The 18,268-nt window shown below is 43.9% G+C and overlaps 1 protein-coding gene across 3 annotated transcripts in view; it reads right to left on the bottom strand.

Moving 5' to 3' along the window:
• The window catches only part of FMNL2 (formin like 2), a gene marked incomplete at both ends in the record, with an annotated part of 311,376 nt that extends 293,337 nt beyond the window's left edge, over positions 1 to 18,039 (bottom strand). For all 3 annotated transcript variants that reach the window (XM_079710431.1, XM_079710433.1, XM_079710432.1), the window contains one exon: positions 17,923 to 18,039. In XM_079710431.1, coding sequence (XP_079566557.1) covers positions 17,923 to 18,039 — 117 coding nt within the window. The remainder of the gene's footprint in view (positions 1 to 17,922) is intronic.
• Positions 18,040 to 18,268: the final 229 nt, after the last annotated feature.

Below are 18,268 nucleotides of genomic sequence, written 5' to 3'. Positions count from 1 at the left end.
CTTGGCCCATAGAAAGCCCTCAAACAGTGGTAAAAATTATCATTGCAACTCTTGTAGAAGGAGTGAAATCCTCACTTGAGCAAATAAACAAGGTCAAACAGACTCCACAAATTTTCCCCTTCTTCCAAAACTATTCAATGGCTTTGGAAATGGTGATAAAAATAGCTGGATATTAAGAATTACTCCCACCAAAATCAAAGATGAATTGGAAATGGCCCCCTGTACATCTTACAGGGGGTTAGGTTTCTGTGAGCCTCTGGTCACATCAATACATAAAACTGTTATGTGCGTTTCTGTTTAAAGTTACGGTAATATATATTGTTGATTCATTACCATTGAACTCAACCCAACAGCTCTCTAAGTCATGTCTGAACAGAGCTTATCCAACAAGCATACTTTCTCCATAAGCACACTTCAGTCTGCTTGCGCTCAGGAACACTAGACCAGGAACACCAGCACTCCAGTTGGAGGACATTTTACACAGCAAAATCACCAACAAAACACACAAAAATGTGAAAAACATGGCACTAAACAGAACTCGAAAGGACACTTGTAGACAGACAGCAAAAACAAGAAGCAGAACGTCAACTGTTCAACCTCAGCTGGGAAATTGCTCATCGGGTGACTCAAATTTTTCACCACCCTATGATCCATGAATGACCACAAAAGTGCCACAGTACTGACTTTGGGATTATAAGTAAGTGTTTATCAAACAGGCAAACTTGCAAATCTAGAACCCCCGAATAATGAGGACCAACAGTAAATAATTTATGGTACATTCATTCAATGAATATGACTCAAAAGTTAATTGACCTAGAGCTACATGCATCAACATGAATCCTTCTCTAACCAAATGCATAAAGATTCAAAAGGACACATGGGTTACGATACCATTTCTATAAATTCAAACAACTGGAATTTATTTTTGCCAAATGTGCATAGGAAGGACACATGCCAATTCAGGGTATGTCTGCTCTGAAGGGGGAAGGAAGGAGATGAGGAGAGAGAAGCTTGGACTGTATTTCTTTAGGTCTTTGGGTATTTCATCCTACTATTCAGTAATGTTGGGACTATTTCATTAAGAACATACCCATTAGGACTATTTCTCATAGTGAAGTACACATGCTGCAAAGTACACATGCACTGCACAGCATTAAACTGCGTGGAAGGAGATTTCTGCATGAAACTGCAGCACATATTTGGAGCAGTGATGCAAACCACTTAACAGCAGGATAGACGACAACGATTACAAGGGTCTGTTTGCAAAGAAGGAAAGGATGCCTGTAAGAGACAGAGATGAAAAGGAGAGAGACAAAGGGTCAGAGTTTTATTTCTGGATACACCCTGTGTATCTGCTGCTCCTTTGAAGTGCACGGAGTTTCTTCCCAGAAGGACGACATGCAGTCCAGGGTGGAACAATCCCAAAGCAAGCTTAGTCACCGGAACATCAGGAGAAAAACCTTAAGCCCTAAAAGAATGATTCCTAGCATAGGGGAGAGGACTTGGGAAGGAAAACTCTTGAATGGAAACTATCATAAGAAGCACAGCTGGAATAGCCAAAGACTGGGGATGACCCATCAGAGTCTTATTTTCATTGGGATAAAGCAGTGGTTTTCTTGGGGGGAGTGATGGACAAGACATCATCTAACTCCCAATTTTGTTTCTGCCCAAGAAAAAAATAAATGTTTGTGATGCTATTATGTTTCATTTATAATTTTCCTCTTTGTTCACTTTTGGCAGTTACCATTATGAACATTAGGCTGAAGTCTAGGACTCTGCCAAAAATACCAACATGGTGACTGATGCATGATTCAAAAAAGCTGTCAAAGTGGATACTCGAAAAGGAATGAGTCACATGGCTAGGCTGGGCATGCTAATATTTTTGTACCATGTTATAATCCTTTTCATCTGGACCTTCTTAAAGTTGGCTTATTACTTCCTTTCATGCAATCCTAAGCTGACTAAGGGCTACAATAAATGGCATAAGAAGCCTGACAGATTGGGTTCATACTTTCATTACTAAAATCCAAAAATTAAGCCTATTTGATATGGAAATAGGCCACCAAGAAAAATACGCACATAGCTTCAGCCCATGAGACTTAAGAACCCTCAAGGGTCTGGGAACACAGACAATGTTATCATACTAGTCTGACAGTTCTATCAAATATTCTTTTACCTCAGTAACTTTAAAAAGTAGAATGCCACTATAAAATTTAGGGCAAAAGTGACATTTATCAGCTGAGAGAAAAAGAGCAATTTTCCTCACTGGAAAGTGATGAAGAAAGAAAAATGTGTAAAAGCATCTTCAGAAAATTCTAGGCTCTCATTCCAGGATGGTGGTAGTATATTGATCTGGTTTGGGACTGGCCTCAGTTTCATAAGCTCTGTATAATTCAGCAAGATTTACTGTGTAGATAATAGATAATCAAACAGATAATAAGGAACCTTCTAGAGAAAAAATACAGCAAGGGGTTACTGGGGTATTGCAACGTGTAATGACTTATGACTTTGTTTCCTAGATGGAGTCAGGTGGCACTGTATTCTTGATTTGAAACAAGGACACAACTTTTATTGGACAATGCTCTTATCTCAAACAGAAGGCCATCTACACAAGTTACACAAATCCTTTTTTTTTGCCACTACTGGAATCAGAATAAAGTCCGAATGACTCCATCCATCCCAGATTAAAGCTGGAGCCAAACAAAACATCAACTGCAGTTTCTTCAAGGCCCAGATGGTCACAACCTTGAACATATTTTCTCATCTGAACTAGCTGCCTGGCAGTCACACTGCAGTCAGTACACTGCATGTCGGTCCTCTGCCCCAGTTATGAAGATGCTAACACCTCCACTGGCTCTGAAATGGAACAATCCAATGCCCTGAAACAACAGGCTTTTTTTTTTCCTAGATAGGACAAAACATACAGGAGTCAGGATAAAATACCCAAGTAGAGGCTGCACACCAATGGACCAGACCTTTGGAAACATTCATTTGTGAAAGAAGGTCAGTAAGTGCAATCTAAGGCGGAAAAGCCACCGTAAGCCATCATCAGTTCAATTCCAGGTGCTCGTCACATTTGTGGCTGATAACGATTTCACTAAAGTTATCCGTGAGATTCACGGGAGCCCTGTTAGAGTCCACAGCCTAGCCCCTCAAGTCAGGGCTTTAATAAAGGCAGATTAAAAGGGTACAAAGTAATCAGAGCCACCACTTTTGGGGAAGTGTGTCCCTGAGTGCCACAACTTTACCAGACTAAGCAATGTCAGTTAATATTCACAACAATCCAAAGAGGTAGGTCTGGAGCTCATACAACATGCGTGTCTACCCAGGCTTAGAGAGGTCACCCAACCAGTAAGCAGCAAAATCCTGATTCCAACTCAGGTCTCGTCCCAAAGCCTATGCTCGGAAACAAGCGCTTTTTAAACTAAGCCTTTTTTAAACAGTGCAGTCAAATGCCCAATTCTGGGTCCTGATGGTCCAATGCCATCCCTTCCTACGATAAGCTTTGTAGAGAAGGCTGCCAACTTTCTAGCAAAGTGAGTGTAGCGGACATTTCCTTGGTTTCCAATGCTTGCAACCGAGAGGAGGAAGACTCCTAGTCCATTGCTCTTCAGAGTAGAATCCTCTACCACCTTAAAGGTTGTCCCTGGGAATTAGGACTTTTTACCAGATTCTTCCAAGTGGTTGGCACGCTTACACACACCTGAATCTTTAAGCATTCAGGCACAGAACAGAATTCATTTTGTCTGTACTTTATGAATTACAACTTTTGGCCATATTAATTAACTTGTCAAGATTTATCAGCTTACCTGAAATGTTACAAGACTAACCTTAACATGCCCTTCTATAGCCCATTATATACACAGCACATACGTATATGATAAATGCTTTTTAAAAAGGCTATTATTTTCATTTTCTTGCCTATCTCTCCCACTAGGCAGTTAATCCTCAAAGGCAGAAATGATGCTTCATGCACCTTTGTGTCCCAGCATCTTAATTAACAGTGCCTGGCTTAGAGCACACACCCAAATAAAACATTTGTTGAACGAGTGAATGGGATTGCATGGGCTCTGTTTATTAAAAATAAGCAATCCCCCAACATAAAGCCTACCAATACAAGATAATAAGGGTTGTTCCCTCACAAGGAAGTCCAAGTCTGTGGGTTATCACTGAGGGCTGATCAAAAGGCTTATTCCACAGCCTTCAAGCTGTAACAACACAGCCATTTTACTAGGGACATTTTTTTAAAAAAACAAAGGTTCAGAGACAGTTGTCTGAAAGAGAGCCTTCAGAAAGCCTTCAGAGGACAACTGTTATTAGAAAAAGCCAATTTGATCACAAGCTTACTTGGTTGGCCTTTACTATTTCAACAGTGGACAGTGGCTTATTCATCCAGTTCTTATTTTATCTTCAATTTTTTTTTTTTTTTTGGAAGGACATATAGTTACTGTTGGTTCTGGGTATATACGAACAAAATTAAAACAGCCTGAAAAGTTACTGAACTTATCCTCACAGGGCTTTCAATTTACTCTGAACCACTATGTTTATACATATCATATTTGTATTGTATTTTCCTAGCTGAGAGTCAAAACAGTATGTTAGGAGCATAGCTTTAGAGTCAGCAAAGTTTGATTTTCAGCTCCAGTACCTCCTAGAAATGTGTGTCCTGAGGCAAGCTCCTTTACACTTCTGGAATCCTGAGTTTCTCCTAGATGAAACAGGGGTGATCCCTACCTTTCAGGTGTCCTGAGTCACCTTTAGTGTTTACGGAAATGATTAAAGAAATGCACAATAAGTGACCTCTACTGTTACTACTGCTGTCCGTGCATCCAACCCACATTTAACTTGAGGCCTGCCTTAAGATCCTCGCAAGAAACAAATTCAGTGATATGTATTAAAAGGCTTAATGTGATACTGAATGGAGTAAATCTAAGGCAAGAAGAAGGTAGTGTTCCCACCCATTTTCTGGTCACTGCTGGAGGTTTGAGAGCCAAATGGTCGGGATATCCTGACATCTGCACAGAGACTTTTCTTCTGTGGCTGCTCCTTTAGTCAAGCTCAGAGGTTTTTAAACTTTAACACGCCTGAGAATTACTTTCCAGGGTTGTTCATCCAGAATTGTGCATACTGCACCTTTATGAGCAACTTAAGGGACTTCAGGGATAATTTTATCTAAACCAACTTTTATCTTATTCTTAACTTCTGATTCAAACCTCTATATAAAATTCTCATATGCCCCTTAAAATTAAAAAAAAAAAATTAAGGAAAGAAAGAAAAAGGGGAAAGATCTGAGCAACAAGCTAGTAGCAAGTTATAACAAAGAAGTGTCTTTTCAACCAATGGCTTCAAGCAGATAAAAAGGGCCATTCCAAGTACTGGATGCCTTCAGAGAGCCTTTACTTAGAAGGGCACTGCTACACTAATCAAATACACCATTCCCCAACTGGATGTCTCATGGGTCCAGAACAGTGACAAGACTGCAATTTGCTAAATATCTTTTGAATTCAACAAGTGGCAGAGCTGTGACTACACAGAGCCACTTACAAGAAACAGCTCTGCTATGACAAAGGAAACAGACTCCTGCAACCCTGGTCCCAGCCTCCTCCAGCCTTCCCCATAGGTGAAGTCTGAAGCCTTCGGGGCCGACGACATCCCCCTTGCTGTTCCCTTCAGCTGCTCTGGGGTCCAAGGAATCCCATCCTGGCCCAGCAGGGGAGAAACAAATCAAGCCCTGGTTACTCCTGCTTGAGGGCTCTTACCTGCCTGCTCACCATCACTCAGATCTTAAATGAGAGCCATCACCTCACACGGTCCTATTTTATTCTCCTCACAGCACTTGCCAGCATTGGAAATCCAGGTCCATTTCATGTCTGGCTCCGCCTCCCACCCCCCCGACTCCCTCCCACCGCTGGAATGTAAGCTCCTTGAGGGCAGACAACTGGTGGGCCTCATGCAGCACCACATCCTCCAGTGCCCAGGACACTGCCTGGCACATAGTAACTGCTAGATAAACATTTCTGGACTGTTTGATTAAAGTATAAGCCCTTCTTAAGCAGTGACAAGTGAGTAAAACTGTACAATGTAGAATAAAAAGTGCAGTCTAGCAGTGATTGGGACCAAGCTGGCATCGCTCTACTTTCTGTTCCAAGGAAGCTGTTTCTGAACACTCAAAATACACAAATGACACTTCCTCTCTGAACCCTCAGAGCTTGGTACATCTATCACAATACTGATGCAAGACTCACAATGGATAGCCATTGTGTGAATGAATTTAGTCTAGAGGGTATATGAAGAACAAAGAACAAAAAGCCAACATTTAATGACATCTTATAACTAACTTGAAAGTATACACAGTGCAGAAGAAACAAGTGAGTTCTCTCATCGGACAGGCCTGGATTCAAATCCTGCCTCCATACTTTGGGAGCAGCTACCTTACCCCTCTGAGCCCCACCGCCTCATTTGGAAAAGGAAGATAGTATCTTCCTCCGAGGGTGGCCAAGAGCAAAGATAATGCTTATAAAGCACAGAAAACATAAACAGTGTCTTATTTGACACTGGAATGCCCCTGGAGTTTTAGTGACCGAGGACCTAGGATGGGCTCACCAACCTCACCACCTTCTTCTGTAACTTCAAGCCACATACCTTCAGACCCTATTTGCCTCATTTATTAAGAACTCTTAGAATCACAAAAGATCATTTGCAAGCACTTTGCAAACAGCAAAGCACTAAAATGCCAAAATAAGGAATGCTGTTCACTGAAACCTGCCTCACTCCCAATAACAAAGGGACTATCGTGAAGGATGTTTTACTTTACCCCCATGGCACAGTGCTACCACTCACTCACTTGATGACAGCACATCATGACACACCAATCTGGCTTAGTGACAGTGAAAAACCACGAATTTCCTTTGGCCACTTCCACTGCCCTCCCCCTCTTCTCCTAATTCACCAGTTTTCCAAAAGGAGTCAGGCAATAGCACGATTCCAACTTATCATCTCTGAATGCTTAGTGTTCTTGGGCACCTACTAAAGTCAAGTGATATGGGGAATACCAAGGTGAGTGACAAACTGTGACAAAGTGTCATTTCAACACAAAGGCAAGCTATGTGCAATTAACAGTCAGCCCAGAATGGCCAGTTAGATAGGTTCTTTGAGCAGCTACTCAATTCCTGGGCCTGTTTCAGGGGGCACCATTCTCTGATCAAGTTATTAATTATCTGCTAAGACCCGTCCCTGGGCCAAGCACTGTGCTGGATAAGGAGAAGCTTCCAGGGCCTTTAAGGTGTGATCCTTACCTTCCAGGAGCCCACAGTGCAAACTGGCAAATAAAACAGGGACATAAACAGATGGCTGACAGTGTAATGAGTGACTACAAAGCGATACATAAAAGCATCTCTGGGCTTCCCTGGTGGCGCAGTGGTTGAGAGTCCGCCTGCTGATGCAGGGGACGCGGGTTCGTGCCCTGGTCCGCGAAGATCCCACATGCCGCAGAGCGGCTGGGCCCGTGAGCCATGGTTGCTGAGCCTGTGCGTCCGGAGCCTGTGCTCCGCAACTGGAGAGGCCACAACAGTGAGAGGCCCACATACCACTAAAAAAAAAAAAAAAAGCATCCCCTTATTTTACAGTCACACCTCCCACAAGGTGATATTTAATCCAGGGCCTCATGAGTAAGAGAAATAATTTATACTATAAAGAGATCAAAGAAGAGTCGTTTTTCCCACCTCCCCCAAGCTGATGTGGGTCTGCAAGGACACAAGAAAAAAGTGGAATTTCAGAAGAGCCCTGAAGACTGGATATAAGTTCAATAAGCAGAGAAGGCAAGGGAGCACATCTTATGTAAGAGAATCACGTGAGAAAAGGCATAGCGGAGGGAAAGTACAAGCCTGCTCTGTGGACAGAGATAAAGCAATCTCCACGTCGGGGCGTAGGAAGGAAACAGAAAAGAAGATGGGTCTGGCCAGACTGTGGATGGCTTCAGTGAGAAAGCGAGTGGAGGGTAGGGGTGTGTACAGAAGTTACAGAGGAGACGATGGAAGGTAAACCATTAACAACAAACACAACCAAAGAGCCTCCCAAACTGGATCGACATCTGCAGTAATGTAACAGGGCTTTGATGCGACAATGGAACCAGAAGATGAAATTTACAATCTTATACTTTTTAATATTTCAAAAGAATCATCAAGGTGACAAAACCTAAAGGCTGAAACTTAGGTGTAAAAGGGAATACACAAAACCTATGCCCAATGCCAAGTACTGAAACGCAAAAGGGCCAATGCTCATTGTCAACTGTGGAAATCCCTCCCTGCTTCACACTTTATTCTAGGAATACAAATCAAAATATGTTCTTCTCACTATTACGAAAAACAGAGATACTCTACAAATACAAAAAAATACCATTAGGGTTATCAATGATGATGTAACTAAAAGCAGCGGTATGCTACTGTAATGTCAATATTTCCTAATGGTTAGGCCTCCTCGGACTGAGGAAATCTCTGGAAGGAAGTGGTGGAAACCTCACGGTTAGAATCATTTAGAATCAGACCACAAGGCACAATCCTGTGGCCTATTTTCTTCCACGTAAGTCGGGGCACTTGGAAAGTAAGTGCAGCTGGCGAGGCAAGGAGCCAAGTGAACCCATGTTTGAAGAAAAACAGGGAGACTGAGATTCCAATTTCTGAACTCAGGGCTGGTTACAGCAGTGTGTTCAGGTTGTGAGAGTCCATCAGGCTGTACACTTACGATACGGGCCCATTTCTGTTTGTATATTATTTGACAATTAAAACAACTTTAAGGATGATTAGGAGATATCATCCCAGAGAACAACAAAAAGATGAATTTTTAAATTTCTGTTATCGATAGAAAAATTAAAGGAACTTCTGACAATTATTGGTGAAAGAAAATATAGATGTCTAATGTTAAAGAATTACTCCATTAAATGAAGACCATGACCTGGTAAATTCACAGGTCATCTGAAGATTTCTAATCCAAATAAATGCTTTCCAAAAAGCCTATCCCGAGACTCAAAACTTTTACAGTGAAAGGACACTGAAGAAGCTGAACACTGGCAGGCTGAATGGTTCCACAAACCTAGGAGGCCACACAGTTCTAAATGGTCTCTCCAGGTTTGCATCTAGATGGCCTGATTAGTTGGCAATAGAATCATGATTTTGTGTTAGGCCTGTAGAATCACCACTTCCAAGTTTATAGCATCCTAGTCCCAAGACATCTGGACTGAATTGGCTTCCTAGGTTCATCAGGCAGAAGTCCTTGGGGATAAAGAATCCTAATTAGTCAAGATTGTCACTAAAGAGGAAAAGCTTCCTTAGAAGAACCATAAGGCTGACCATATTGTGGACTGAGAGGGCCAGAACTCAAAGTGACCTACAAAGCTATTCACGTGATTCATCACCTTTCCATGCTGGTTCCCCAGCTTTCACAAATAAGACATTTAGTGGTACTGAATTCACAGAGCAATGTTGCCATGGTGCAGGTCCAATCATGTTCTATCCAACTTCTCCTACTGTTAGTTATCCTAAGGCTTCCTTCTATACATACATACACACACACACACACACACACACACACACACACACACAAGATCATTGTTCGCTGAAGGCAGATGAGATTTTCAATCTTTCTGCCACTGTAAAAGTCATCTTCTTAACCTTCCCCACCAAAGTAAAACTCCATTATTCTTTAATATTCCCATCTAAATCCATGCCTTCTTTTGCCCTGTCCCAATTACTAGAAAGTTTCATCTGCTCATAAACCAACTACCTACATTTCCTGGAAAGATTTATATTTCTAGATGAAAATGAGACAATTGCTGCTATCCTCTCAGTTCAGAAAACCACATACACTGTCCCTCTAACCCCAAACCACAATTGTTAAAGATTATGAATAAGGGGAATGTCTATTTGCTTATAACTATTAAAGGAATAACCAGAGTCTTGCACTGAGAACAACCAGCTCATTCTTGACCTAGCAACCTATTTATCTTTCTATTCTCAAAGCTAATTGCTCATATAAGCATGCCAATTTGCCGTGATTATAGGATTCTTAATAAATGAATGTTGTTTACATTTCACAAGTGTATTTGAATTTCACTCCGGGAAGCCAAGCTCATCCAGTCTTTGTAAGTGGTAAAACCAGAGATCAAAGCAAAAGGCCTGCACTGAACCAACAAACGTTAGGCTTGAGAATAGAGGCCTAAGCAAAAATACAAGTGATTTATTGATTGGTCTGCCCCAGAAGTACACTTCAGGGTCACTGATCACTCTTTAGCTATAATATATAGAACTTTCCCTGCAAATTTTCATTATGGTCATTTCTTAAATGCATAGTTAAATGAATCTAACATTCAACAGGCTTTGATCCATCTCTTCTGTATTTCTCATCTTGGTGCTTTTGGTTGGATCAAATGTCTTTAAGAGCTTTTTTTTTTTTTTTTTTTAACCTTTCTCAACTTTGCTTAATTTCTCTAAATTTTTGCTGTGGTTTTAACTCTTATGCTTGGTCTTTGGGGCAGGTAGGGAAAGGGGAAAAACTGCTCTAGCACATGGCTTCTGAATCATGGCTGCTCGCTCACATCTCCTAAGGTGCTTTAAAATATCCTGATGCCCAGGTCACACTCCAGACAAACTTATCAGAATCTCTGGGAGTGGGACCCAAACATCTGTTTTTGAGGGTTCCAGGTGATGCTGATATGCAGCCCAGTTTGAGAAGCACCACTTTAGCCTGTCAATCCCTTCATCACCTACCTGAATAAAGTGCTCAGCCAAACTTCCAAGGGAAAAAGAAAAACAAAAGAGAAGGCAGGTTCCTGAGCAAATCCTCAACTCAAGGCAGGAACTGAGATAGGTGACTGACCAGCACCAGGCAAGGGGCCAAAGTGTGAACGACTTGACACCTTTCCCAAAGCCAACCAGTTTTTAGGATAAACCAGGCCAGGCGTACCATCTACCATATGGAGGTCAATCAAGGGAGATTACCCCTGGAGATAGCAAGGTGTAAACACCTCAAAGTTTTCAGCTTCTGTGGTGATGGATGCAGCAGCTTATCAATGCAACAAAGCTTCTTCAGCAAAGAACAAAAGTGGACTAAGGTTACATGTGAAATAAGAGTCACTGAAGCCAGTCCCAGGTGGCACAAGAATGCTGAAGATGTGACCAGGGGAACAGCTTTGGTGTGCCCTAGAAACTATAAAAAGTTTGCGATAAGGGGCCAGACCATGAGCTCTGATGCCACTGGTCATGTTTTCTTGGTCAGTTTTTTAAGAGTGTGAAAAGAAAGTCCACTGCTATCTGTTTACAACATATACCACCATACCTCCAAGTACGGAGTTAGTGTTTCCCAATTTAGGGATTCTGAGCCATCCTGGTCCACATTTGTGGGCCTCGGTTGAATCACAGTTCATGAAACAGCTCTCTGACCTACCAGCTCTTCCCTAGACATCCCTTCCAAATTATATCCACCAGAAACTGCATAGTCCTTGGTGTTGTGTTGAAAGGACGGGGTGGGGGGAGGCGGTAAGGGGCGTTGGAGAAGAGGATGCGGTGACTGGGGAAGGAAGATCACCCTGCAGTCTGAGCAGATACCATCTTAAAGGGAAGACAAGAGATGAGTTACCTCTGCCTGCAGTGCTCAAGTAGGTGAGAACCAAGAAGGTGCATGAGCCTGTCTACAGAAACCACCTATCTCAGTTCCTGCAATGGAGGAAGGTAGGAAAGGTCCCCCACTGTAGAGTGGAAGAGCCACTCTACAAGAGTGGGTCCACCAAGCAGCTGCACAGCTGGGAACCCACGCTCCCTTCTAAGCAAGTCCAGTCTGTTCTTTTATAGGGATTCACTGCCTTGTTTCTAAGAGGAGTCCAGGTACCACTGCTCTCTTGCAATGGAGAGAGTGTCTTCTGGAATCAGTGCCTCTTTAATTAGCCACTTTTTTTATATATTACTTCCTCAGATACAAGGGACAGGGAGCCCACTTCACCTTGTCCTTATTCCCCAAGCCCTAAGGATGAAAAGAAGAGCACAGTTCATGAAGACCAAGCCCTTCAGGCAACAGTTTTTGTAAAGTCGAATAAATTTCTAGAACAAGCATGAGCCTACACTACTTTTTCTCTTCTTTGAGCCCAGGAGGAGCCTCCAAGGAGACCCTTCTCCATTCTCAGGTGCTGTAACTCTTTTTCCAAAACCTGCATGTGGCAGACTCACCTCAAGAAAGTCACCGTGCAAGCCATGAACTTGCTGGAGCCTGGGCTTAGAAAGACCTTCCAATTATCAGCATTTTTCATACAACTTCTGTCTAAGCAACTCTAATGGAAAGCTCAGTCTCCATTTTTTGACAACTCTAAATATTAGAACACTTTTCCTTATGCTTATGTGACTTTCGGTCACTGACCCTGGAAATTCTACTCTCTAGATCAGACAGAATACAGCTACACACTTTTCTACACAAAACATCTTCAAAACGAGAAGTCAGCTAATGGCTCACAATATATCATGTTCCAGAAGTTTTACGCTTCCAAGTGCTACGATTTCAAAAATCTTATGACTATCCTAACAGTTCTGTCAAACTGTATTCCCATTTACAGAGGAAGAAAACCGAGGATCACAGGAAAGAGGTGCCCAAGTTGATGCAGATTGTGATTCTAGAAACTAGGTCTCCCACTCCTGGAGTCAATGCTGTTTGCTAAATGAAAGGCCGCAGGTGAAAGTAATTCTTATCACTTAAGGGCATGCATACCTTCTCTCCCCCGCATCTCATCTGTTTACAGGGCTGCCTATCTCTCAATGGAGCCAAGCATTTGCAATTCAGAGAATAGCCTTTGATCATCTTCTATCCTAAATACCCAAATATATCTTCACACTTTTAATTGGTATTATTAGGGGGGAAATGCACCCTGATAATGATGAAAGGCACCGCCCTAAGCATATATTCCCGCTCTGGAAAATAAAACAACTCAGGGGTTACTGCCTAGATGAGGCTGTAACAGCTCAAAGCACAACACTCCATCCATCCCCCTTCTCCATCCCCCTTCCCTCTCAACTGGAGAAAAGTGAAAAAACAAATCAGCGCGCATCTGATGATGGCCTAACTACACACCTACCCATCCAACTGCTCAGCAGACTTCATGGCAAAAGCTCTCCTTGGAAATGGTTGAAAGGGAACAACACCTTGCAGAGGGAAATAGATTTAAATGTTAAAACTTGACCTTCCTCGTCCTTTTCACAAGTAATTACATTTGGAGCTTGTGCACTATACTGATGGGTTGTCCTCTCCCCTCTGATGTGGAAAACCTGGACTTCCCAACTAAGGTAGTTCAAGACTGCCTTGAAAGGAAAAACTGAAGAGTACACTTTTGGACCAAATCAATATTTAACTCCATGCCTGAAAATAGAACAGCACAGTGAAGATGCCAAAACGGATGTCATCTAAAGAGAAACATCAAGTACAGTGCACTTGGGTCGCTTCGAAGAAATTTCTGCCAGCTTTATAGTTTGAAACTTGCACTTACCAGATTTAGAATTTTTTTTAAACAGCTTTATTGCTAGTTCCAGACCTTTTTTTTTTTTCTTTCACTCTTTCTTTCCAGTTCTAAGCCTAAGGAAGCATAATATAATGGGGGCGGGTGGGGGGTAGGGGAGGAGATCTCCAAATCTGGCTAAAAACCCTAGACTGGTTATCTAATAACTGCATGGCCTCAGGCAACTTAGGGAATCTTTATTTCCTCATCTATAATGTTACTGATAGCTGGAGTTACTGTGAGTTTTAAATGAGAACATGGAAGTGCAGGGCACACTCATAGTAGATGCTCAGAAAATGTTCCCACTTTTTCCTAAGTACAGTCACTACATTCAAACTCAGGGCAAGAAAAAAAAAAACTGAAAAGGAAACTGACTCAAATTAATCAAACACCAAAGTAGTTCCCGGTGTTAAACACAAGATACTACGGCCCTAAACCATCACTTCCTAATCTTTTTTAATCTGTTTGCAGAGCAGCCTGACATCTGCTATCACACAGATATGGCAGCCAGGATGGGGGGCTTACAATTATCTTTTCCTCTGAAACTCAGAAAGGATCCTTAGGACAGCTCCTCGACAATGGGATTGAGGGGCTTACATTTTAAATTGTAAACAGTGACTGCAAGCCAAAAAATAGTGAACAATATACAGAGCATCTAATGTCCAAAGAGGTATTTTTGGACAAAGACCATCAATTGTTCACCACACCCAAAATCACCTTCATAGCATCATCTTTAAGAATAAAGGACATTGGAGTATTTGTGTGTGTATTCCCAACAATTAGACAATATTTAACAAATACAATGGAGAGCCATTTAGATAATTATAAATGTGTGGGACCCAAAAAACACGGACAAATATTACTTGTAAAATACACAAAATATATACACCTTAAAGGAACAAAGATTGAAGCAGATGATTGAATTTATAATTTATGAAACACTTCCATGGAAGAGTGTAACAGAAACATCCTACACACACAAAGGCATATCACCTTATGGCTCTACCTGACAGGCAGGTCCAAGGATGCAAATAGTTAAGTGTATACAAGGAGTCAGTAATCTTTTCCCTTAAATATAAGTTTTATAGTTACTATTGTAATGATGCTGAAGACAAGTTCAGGGAGGGAGAAGACTCCTCAGGAGAATGAAACTCCTAAGATTTGGATCCAATTTTTACTAGTCATTAATTACAGGAAGTTCAGTAACTCAAATCTCTACTCAAAAATCTCATTTTCTGGGCTTCCCTGGTGGCACACTGGTTGAGAGTCCGCCTGCCGATGCAGGGGACACACGGGTTCGTGCCCCGGTCCGGGAAGATCCCACATGCCGCGGAGCGGCTGGGCCCGTGAGCCATGGCCGCTGAGCCTGCGCGTCCGGAGCCTGTGCTCCGCAAAGGGAGAGGCCACGGCGGTGGGAGGCCCGCGTACCGAAAAAAAAAAAAAAAAAAAAAAAATCTCATTTTCTTTACTATTTAAAAACCCTTTTTTTAAAGTCTATCCCCCTCCACTGATCTTTTTTTTTTAATTTTTATTTATGTATTTTGGGCTGCACTGGGTCTTCACTGCTGCATGCGGGCTTTATTCAGCAATCTTTTACTCTCTCATCCTTCCATTCATGCCCACTAATTTTTTAGATACATACGATTTAACTCATGTGGACCGATGGGGGTGGTGGGGGACAGTCACTGAGTAGGTTTCATCTCTTAAGATTCTCCAGAAATAGATGGACTTCTGTCATTTAAATTTTTATTTACTCTTCCCCAATGCTTTAATCTAGAGCTTGGTGAGGTGAGAGGAATTGTTTTCCATGCCTGAAATGGCCCAATTATTGATGTAAGCCATATTTACAATGAGGTGCTTGTATACTTTCCTGTACAGTATTACTATCCTGTTTTCCTCCCCAAACACTTATATGATCTTTATCATATAGGAAATAAAACTAGTATCAATAATGCCCACAGTATTCCCATTGTCTCAGGGCAGAGAATTCCTCCATATATATATACTTTAAACGTTACCACCTATAATCTGTCCTTCAAGCTTGATCTTCAGAATTAAATGGTTTGATCTATTTCTTAAGCAATTCATGAAGAAAAGCACAGTTGAGAGCATCACATGTACAACTTTAGAAAAAAACTGACCACTAGAAAAGTCACCATAACTCTGTACTTCTATCAGCCCATAAAGATGATTCCTTTTAACTCTTCTTACAGCTTACTCCAAAGAGCAGCTGGAGCTGACCAGGGAGTGTTACATGAAACACCAAGTTAATCGTCCAAGTGCATCCCTAACAAGAGGGCCCCCAAGCTGAGACTTTCCCAAAACCTTTGTTTTAATCCAAAAAAGGTCAGCCTGGTATTTTTTGGTTTTGTTGTTTGTTTGTTTTGAAAGGCTTAAAATATTCTAAGCAATTAAGGAACCGCATCCAGTACTTGTGTGTGACACAGTAGAGTAAAAGTAGCCACACGACCAACCACTGCCCCAAAGAGCATGTGATATAGAATCATGAATTTCTACACACTGAATTTGTGACTTCTAGACTTAATAGTAACACAAACCCACCATGTTAAGGATGGGACTTTTTTTTCTAAAGAGTAATTCATACCATGTGTCATTAATCAGCAGGGTAAGGGAAAGCTCATGCAAAACATGCTATCCCAGTTGAGAATTTAATTGCATTATTGTTATTATCTGGTTTTCCTGTGTCACTGGCCCTCCCACTTCAAGTGTACACGTACATGTACACACACACACACACACACACATACACACACCCCAGCACAGCATGGATGGAAACACAAAAAACCCAGAGCTAAGAGGTAAGAACTATGTTGTCTGGTAGGAAGAGGATTTTGAATTAAAAAGGTTTGTCCCTGTAAAGACAGGTCAAGTATGCACCCAGGCTGCCTTGAGAAGTAATTAAGCCTATGCTGTTTCATTTCAGAGTGTCTCATTCTGCACAACAGTGGGAGCAGCTGCGGGAGATCACAGACCATGCAAAGCAAGACAGGCAACCTCATCTATCTCCCTACTGCCACACCAGAGTTTCCAGGTGGTGTGAAAAAGCTTGTGGCCTCTTCTTCCACAGAGCACAAAGCGAATATGCCATCCAGAACACTACTCCCCATATCAAACCAGCCCCTTTTAAAGGCCTGAGGAAAGGCAATTTAAACGTCCCAGCGTTCAGACTCTGGTCGATTCCCAAAGTTGTCAGGTTACATGCCCAAAACCCGCACACAGATGCAGAATTCGACTGACTTCAGCACAAGTTTCTCTTGCTGCCTAGCACTGTAGAATGTAGAGATTACTAGCTAGGAAGAGGCTACAAGAGTAAGTATTAGAAACGCTTCCAATCTTGCCTGTTTCCCTCCCAACACCCCTTGAAAGAGGCTAGGACACTAAAAATCAAAGTCTGGGGACCAACTGCAGTACAGATTCTGGCTGGGTCGAGGGGGGAGGCCGCCACACCCTCCTGAGCTCACAGCACTGACAGTCTCTGGCTGGGAAGCGCCCAGAAACTTAGTCCCAGCAGGAAAGGGAGAAAGAAGGGAGTCTTCAATGTCTCAGGTTTGCGAAGCTGGAAAGCTAGGAGAAGCGGATTTCGGGAGGGAGTCAGAGACTTGGCTGGGTGTGCTGGGGGAGGGGAGGGGAGGGGTCGCCCCTGGAGTCAGGTCAGCTCGCAACACGTCCCCGCAAAACTGCACATTTTTGTGGTTTTAACATTTAAGACCAAAAGAAACGCGCCGAGACGAAGCTTCTCTCTCGCCTGATGTCCCCCTCCTCGCTTAGGGACGAGGGTGCCGCACCGCCACGCGCGGGGTTCCTTCTCTTTCCCTTTTGGGGGAGCTCCCCTCGGCCAAGCCGCGACGTCCACCTCCAAGTTCGCCTTCCCGCACAGCGCAGCGCGGCGCGGCACCCCTGGCCGGCCGCATGCGCCCATCTGCCCCGCACCCCTCAGGACCCGGGCTGGGCGCCCGCTGGACGTCCTCGAGGACTCGGGGTTTGCGCGAATTTTTTTTTCTTAAACAAAAAGCCTCAGCAGCTCGCCGCCCCCTCCTCCCCGGCCCGCGCTACCTTCCCTTCACGCCCACGCCACACCTCCCGGGCACACGCGCTGCGAGGTGCCTCTCCCGCCAGACAATGGGTTCAGGGCCGACCCGCCAGGCAGCCAGCGCCGAGCCCCCGGCCCCATCCCGGGACGCCGAGAAGGCCGAGCGCGGGGGGCTCGGAGGAGGGCGGAGAGGAGGCGGGGGAGGCCACAATGGGCGAGGTGGGAGCCTCCCCCTTGGGACAGGAGGCTCGCTCCCGGCGCCGGGAGAAGGGGAGGGGGCGGGGGTCAGCTGCACCGCCTGGTCGGGGGCCCGGGGCCCTGCTCCCGGCCGCCGCCGCGCACTCACCAGCACGATGGCAAATCGCTCCTCCAGTTCACCTGGCTCGGGCATCGGCAGCTTCAAAGGCACGTTGTGCGCCCTGAAATCGGTCTGCTGTGAATCCATGCTCCCGGCGTTGCCCATGTTGGCTGCACACCGGGGCCAGGGGCTGCTCCGGGCCCCTTGCGTCCGCGTCGGAAATCAGAACAGCTCCCGGCGGCCGGCTCCCAGCGCTGGCGCGACCTGCCCGGCTCCCCGCCCTCCGCTGCGCCCCGGCGACTGTGCAGCGCGCGCCGCTCTCTAGCAGCGCTCCGAGCCAAGCCGCCCCCCGGCCTCCCTCATGCTCCCCGCCGCCCCAGCGCCGCCCCGGCCT

Source organism: Hyperoodon ampullatus (assembly GCF_949752795.1).
Source record: "Hyperoodon ampullatus genome assembly, chromosome: 8".
NCBI classification, from domain to species: Eukaryota; Metazoa; Chordata; class Mammalia; order Artiodactyla; family Ziphiidae; genus Hyperoodon; species Hyperoodon ampullatus.
The sequence above is the reverse complement of the archived record's forward strand: the minus strand, read 5'-3'. Positions and strand labels throughout refer to the sequence as shown.